This window comes from Buceros rhinoceros, unplaced genomic scaffold (assembly GCF_000710305.1).
Source record: "Buceros rhinoceros silvestris isolate BGI_N320 unplaced genomic scaffold, ASM71030v1 scaffold26477, whole genome shotgun sequence".
NCBI classification, from domain to species: Eukaryota; Metazoa; Chordata; class Aves; order Bucerotiformes; family Bucerotidae; genus Buceros; species Buceros rhinoceros.
The window spans coordinates 1-6,271 of record NW_010421939.1 but is presented as its reverse complement, the minus strand read 5'-3'; the positions used below and the strand labels follow the sequence as shown (position 1 = coordinate 6,271).

At 56.7% G+C, this 6,271-nt stretch overlaps 1 protein-coding gene across 1 annotated transcript; it reads right to left on the bottom strand.

Moving 5' to 3' along the window:
- Nucleotides 1-4,150: 4,150 nt before the first annotated feature.
- LOC104496727 (CD48 antigen-like) lies at nt 4,151-5,746 on the bottom strand (the record flags this gene model as incomplete). Its single annotated transcript, XM_010139887.1, has 4 exons — nt 4,151-4,323; nt 4,825-4,959; nt 5,094-5,357; nt 5,438-5,746. Coding segments are annotated over 4 exons (881 nt in total), but the record flags the coding sequence as incomplete, so codon positions are not given.
- Between the last annotated feature and the right edge of the window lie 525 nt (nt 5,747-6,271).

Here is a 6,271-nt window from a genome sequence, read left to right as displayed (position 1 = left end):
CGGCAGGAGCTTGCCGGGGCTCTACTGTGTCACCCCCACGTTTCCTAATGACTTCTTTCCATCCCAGTGAGGACTGTAGAAAACAGGAGGAGCTCCCCCAGAAAAACAGGCCTGGGGAGGCCCAGATGAGACCAGTATCTGCCTCTCCTGCAGCACATGAAGTTCCAGTAAAAACCACAGAGCAAACGCTCTCCCCGCCACCACCCCAAGCGTCGCTGCTTATCTTTTCCCTCTCTGCAGCATGAAATACAGCAGTTTCTGAGCTGTCCCTGTGGACTACATCTCCCCAGCGTTGAGGCAGCCATGCAGACACGGCCGTCGTCATCCTGCAGAAACCCCGTGGGCTGGCTGTCCCAGTGCCCGTGTGATTTACTGTAAAGCCCAGCACGCAGTCGGGTGCTCCGTTTTCTCAGCAACGTCTGTTTTTGACGTGACACAGTTCAGCTCCTCGTTAATGACCAAATGGAAAAGCCCTTTTTACATCATGTTAGAAAAACCCTCTGCCCCATCGAGGAGCATCTCCTGGAACTCAGCTGGAACAAGGCTGCAGGAGTAGGGATGTCCTCCCACCTCCAGATGTTCTCAGACCTTCGGAGAGGTCTGAAACCGTCTGTGAAGAAGCCCAGGCTGGAGGAAGGAAAGAATTCCACACCGGCACGGCGCTGGGTCCAGAGCAGCCTCACACCAGGTGGGGGGACTTGCCGTGCGCTGGCTGGGCAGAAAACCCCGGGGGGGTGGTTCAAGGCAGGTATTGCAGCGACACGGAGCCAACAGAGCTGAGGAGGAGCCCCAGCTCTGCCAAGGTCTCAGGTTCCCTGGGTGAGCCCTTGGTATGACAACCGGTAGTTGCACAGATGCTGTGGTCGTGGGGTTGTGCGTTCTCGGGGAAGAGGAACAGACAAGTTGGCTGAGGAGAGGGTCAGGATTCACCACAGCTCCTTTTGCTCTGCCCAGGGGCATGAAATCACCCCACACTTCTGCACAGGCTCCCCGACGAGAAACTGGTTTTGCAGCAAAGTTTTTGGAACCAGTTTTCAGAAGGGATGGGCTGGGAGAAGAGGACCCAGGAGTCCCAGGTCCTCTCTGGGGGCAATTTTGACTCGTCCAGGACACCATCACCCACAGGACACCGTCCACACCCAGTCAGAGCTCTCCAGGCACCCACAGAACAGGTGTCACCCTACTGACACTCACCTTCTACCCATTTTATTGCTTGTGCACCACCTCCCAGCCCTCGGGCACCTCTTGATCTGAGACACTTGGCATCGCTCAGACAACCCGCCCAGGACCTTCATCTCAAGTACCCCAGTTCATATCTGGCACTAAATTATTTGCTCAGTGCTATTAATCCCCATTAAAACTGGCGCTCGAGCGCTGCGCCCTGGCAGCTCCGCTTTGTCCATCACCGTCTTTGTTCATTCATCATCTTTCCTCTCCTCCCTCAGCCTGGCTGGTGGGACCATATTAGGGATGCGCCTCGCATCCAGCTTGGAGTCATGAGTCATTTATCTTCTATATGAATATTTATGCCCGAGCCACTCGTACGCCCGGCCCGCGGCTCGCAACTTCGAAAAGTTCTTAATATCTGACAAAAATCCCCAAACAACTCGAACTGAGGAATTTCACGGCAAGGAAAAGGTACGTACCCCAAACGCGGCCGAGGGAGATCAGCAGCCAGAGGCAAACGCTGCAGCCCATTCCTCAGCACACGGAGCCTCCTCCGCAGTGGAGGTGAAACGGGCTGCCCAGCTCATTTAAGAGCAGGTGAAGTCAAATCAGAGACCTCGGCCCCGGGACACGTGTTTCCTGTTTGGGACTGAACGAATCTGCTTTTTTCATGAGTGGAAATTATTCAAAGCACTGAGTTGTGTTGCTTCACCAGAGAGAGCTCAAGAGACCTGTAGAAGGAAGTGGGGCATCAACTGAGTTTATACAGAACCGCATCATTCTTTAAGCAGACCCCAAAAGAAGAGGAAGCGACACCAAAGTCCTTTAATCTATGGTAGCGGCTCCTGGGTCTGTACAGAGCCTTCAAACCCTGCTCAGGGGGCGGAGGGGGGCGGCCGCTCCCCCGGGCATGGCAGCACTCCAATCGCTACTTGTCAATCCCAGTGCCGTGCACCGGCGCTTGCGGCCATGAAATCCCCGAATACTCTGGGATTAACCCACCCCCCAACTGTGGGGTCTACAGTGACGAGGACTCTGGGTGGTCTTTGAAACTCCCTTGTCCTCAAGCTGGATCTGGATTTGCTCCTCTTCATCCCCATCCCCGGTGCTGGGCAATGGGGACGGTCCCCCTGGGCGGGGACAGAGAGGAGCCCAGGGCTCGGCGGAGAGACGGGGATGGGGAAAACGCCACTTGCTTGTTCCACTGCTGGAAAGGGGTGAGATGATCTTGGTTGTTTTTGTGTTTTGAGCGGAATGAATTATTCACCCACGTCCACGCTCGGCCCCGCGCAGCTTTAAATGGGAAAACGTTTTTTTCCTACCACTCTCTTCAAGGTTTTGTTGCTTTTTCTGGTCTTCAGAGGAGAGCGGAGGCGACAGCGTGAAGCCGGAATTCTTCCGCTGTTTTAAACCGAATTTGAGTGGAAAAAGGGTAAACTGACATCCCGCCGCTTTTCAGCGGTGCCGAGCTCTGAGACCTCCACGAATTTTGTTGCCAATAAATTATTTCTAATGGTACAAAGCCTGAAAATGCACTCAACCACCCCGGCATCATGCTGAGCTGCTCCTTCCCACTTGGAAAGCATTTGGCTGCGAAAAAGAAAAAACCCAAACCAAGTCACTTCCCAAAAATCATCAGTTCGCAGAAAGGAAGAGGCGTAAAAAAGAAAGGATGAGTAAGAGAAGCATGAGGGGATGCGGCTCCATTTCCCACCACATGTACACAAGGAGTTTCAGCTGAGACATGATGGTGGTTCCTACTGGAGGCAGCTGGAGCCTGGACCAGGCACGTGGATGAAGGATGGAGAGGTGAGGGCATCACCTTGGGGTGTCTTGTAGAGCAGCAAACTGCCCCCAGATCCCACCACAAAAAGCTGGTGGTCAGGAGGAGGGTCTCCCATGGATGGGCTCCACCAGCTCCGCCCCAGCAGGGTGGTCCCCACCCCTCCCCTCCCCACAGATGAGTGCCCCACGGCCTGGAGAAGACCGTTGACCACAGACTGCTCGAGGAAGGCCATAAAACCCCGATATCGCCCATGGCAGCATGGCCCAGGCTGGGAAATGGGGGAAGTTATTTAACAAGCAAAACCACAGAGAAGAAAGTTCTTCCAGGAAGCACCTGGGGGTGTGAAAAACATCCAGGCAGTCACAGAAAAACCTTTTTTAACCCAAAATAATGCTCCTAAATGTCTTTACTTTTGCCACTAGCTCAGGGTGAAGTCTCTTGGCTGAAAGATGGCTGAAGTGCAGCACCAGGGTCTGTATTTACTCATCCGAGGAGGTTTGATGATGGTGCTGGTGCTCAGGGGTTGACCTGGATGTTGTCAACGGCAGAAGAGCCTCAAACCTCCATGTGGGAACGGACCGAGACTCAAGCAAATATTTTCAAGTGATGCCTCTCGGGTTTTAGGGAGTGTAGAGCTGGTCCTCCCCTTCCTTGGGCTGAACCTGGCAGGACCAGCAGCTTCCCAGGGCTGTGGTGGCCCTGAGACACATCCCCATCCCTCCTCACAGGCCGAGGGACCATCGCCATCACTCAAGACCCTCCCACCCCAACATGTCCCACCATCCGGAGCCAGCTCCTCCCATGGGGACAACATGGGACAACAGTGGAAGGGCTCCTGTCTCCAGAAAGGGTGTTGGGGGGGGAAATGTGGCTCCCTCCATGATCCCCCCTGTCCCCAAGTGACCCCAGCCCAGACAAAAATGCAGAACAGGCACTTGAAAATGTGGGGTTTAAGGTGAAAATTAACCGAATCTAGACACAGAGGGACATCTCCGAAGACAGGGACCATCCTGGCCTGGCCAAACCCTCCCCTGCTGAGGAGACCGAAGGTGCCACCTTCGCTCCACCACCTCGAGATGTTCCAGGGTTCCAGCCCTGGAGCTCGGGCAGCTCCCACTGCACCCGTGCTGGCGTCACTGGTTTCAGTCTAAACCGTTGGGCACGGTCCTGCTCATTGATCCTTAAAGGGCATCACCATCAGCAGATGATGGCCAAGGAGCCCCCAAGTCCACGGGGAGCCTGGAAAAGGCTCCAGTTGGGCCCCCCCACAGATCCTGGGGTGGGGGAGAGGAGGATTTCCAAGCAGATGACCATGAATTTAACAGTTGTGATTATACCGTTGCAACAGGTTTCACCTGGTTTGTTCAGGTCTGGAGAATGTGATTGAAAAAGAGAAGTGGAAAAGGTGAGGAGAGAAACTGAGGCACAGAGCTACCCTGAAGGCAGCGGTGAGAGCCTGTGCTGGTGGGAAGCAGGTGACTGTGGATGAGAGCAGGTGAGTGCTGGTGTAACTGACACCGGCTGCAATTGTTCCCTTGAGCAACTGGATCTTCCTGCATCCAGCTGGTTTGGGGATGTCATCCCAGTGCTGGTCCCATGGCGGGGGGTGATGAGAGGAGGAGATATGTCAACCAAAGAGCATCCTTAAGCCAGAAGGAGGAGGAGGAGGAGGAGGTGTCCCAGGGCCACCAGCACTCTGGTGCTGGTGCAGGGTGCAGCAGCAGAGGACTCACCTGGAGGCAGAAGGAGACCTGAGGTGTGGGGAGGGCTGTGGGTTGCCCAGCCACAGGACCCCCAACCCCCTCCCCAGGTGGGATCCTGCCACCCACCAGCCCACGGTGCAGGGAGGAAAGGGACCCAACCCTCCTGACCCATGGGCCACCACCAGCCTTGCAGGGCCCCGCTGTCCTGAGGGTCACCACCGCTGTTCCAGGGATCCTCCAAAGCCACCTGGCAGCCCATCCCACCCGAGTTCCGCTGCCCGGCGTGTGCGCCGCGGCCGGTACCTGTCCAGGAGCAGGGATGCTGGTAGGTCAGTGAGGCGTTTTTGGAGGACACAGGGGCCAGGGATCCTCCAAAGCCACCTGGCAGCCCATCCCACCCGAGTTCCGCTGCCCGGCGTGTGCGCCGCGGCCGGTACCTGTCCAGGAGCAGGGATGCTGGTAGGTCAGTGAGGCGTTGTTGGAGGACACAGGGTTGCTGACTTTGCAGGTGTAGGTTTTCATCAAGGGGTTGAAGGAGACGAGCAACTTCGAGGCATTCTCACTCGCCGTTGAGAGCTCGCGGGGGGGGATCCACTCGTAGGTCACCCCTTCGAGCCCCACCAAGCACTCCAGGGTGGCTTCGCACTGCCCCAGGCCATTCCAGACTGCTCTGGCATTCACAGTGGGCTTCGGGACCAGATCTGCAAGAGGCAGCAGGATGTCACAGCCTCCCTGTCCCCTCACGGGGTGCTGGGACAACACTCCCATCCTCCCAGCTCACCGTACACTGTCAGGAGGATGTTCTCAACGTGCTCCTGGCCCACCTCGTCCTCCAGGTACACCTGGTACACGCTGCTGTCGTTTTTCTGCAGGCGGCTGATTTTCAGGGTGTTGTTGGGAAAGAGCTCCAGGCGGCCCTTGTAGGTGCTGTTGGGGTACGAGACCCTCCCACTGCCATCCCGGCTGGCGATCTTCACGGCGTTATTGCGGCGCCAGTGGCTTTGGTGGAAGGAGGTCTGCAAGCTGGGGCTGAGATATGCCACCCCGTGAACGGCCCCAACCACCTCCGCTGCACCACCTTGTGCCCAAGCTGCCGAGAAAGAGGACACCGGTGCTGCTTGGCCACCCCTCACCCGAACTCGTCCCCGCTTGGGGACCTCAGGTCCTCCCAGACATGTGGAACATGCGAACAACACATTGGCTCACTTATTTCTTAACACCTCTGTGCTTTCTTGATCTTGGAGGGCTGGAGCGGTGAAGCTGGTGGTAGGATTTCCCCTCCCCACCCTGAGCACGGGAGGGCTCAGATGCCCGAATGAAGATCTCATCCTTTTGCTTTCAATTTTCAGGGTTCTCAAAGAACTCCAGGACCACTCGAGCAGCCCCTCATCCCCAGCTTCATGGTGGAGATGCTGGGGGCTCCCCTGGGAAGGGAGCAGGTGGGTCGTAACTCAGGTAATTGGGGCTGGGATGGGAAAAGCTGGGGGGGGAAGCAGGGACAGGGAGCGCTCACCCACAGGCACATCCCCAAGGTTGCCCCCTGCCCCCAAAGCCACCTCCACCCAGCCCTGCACCCTCACCCCAGGGGAACACTCCACTGTACCTCGCGTGATGA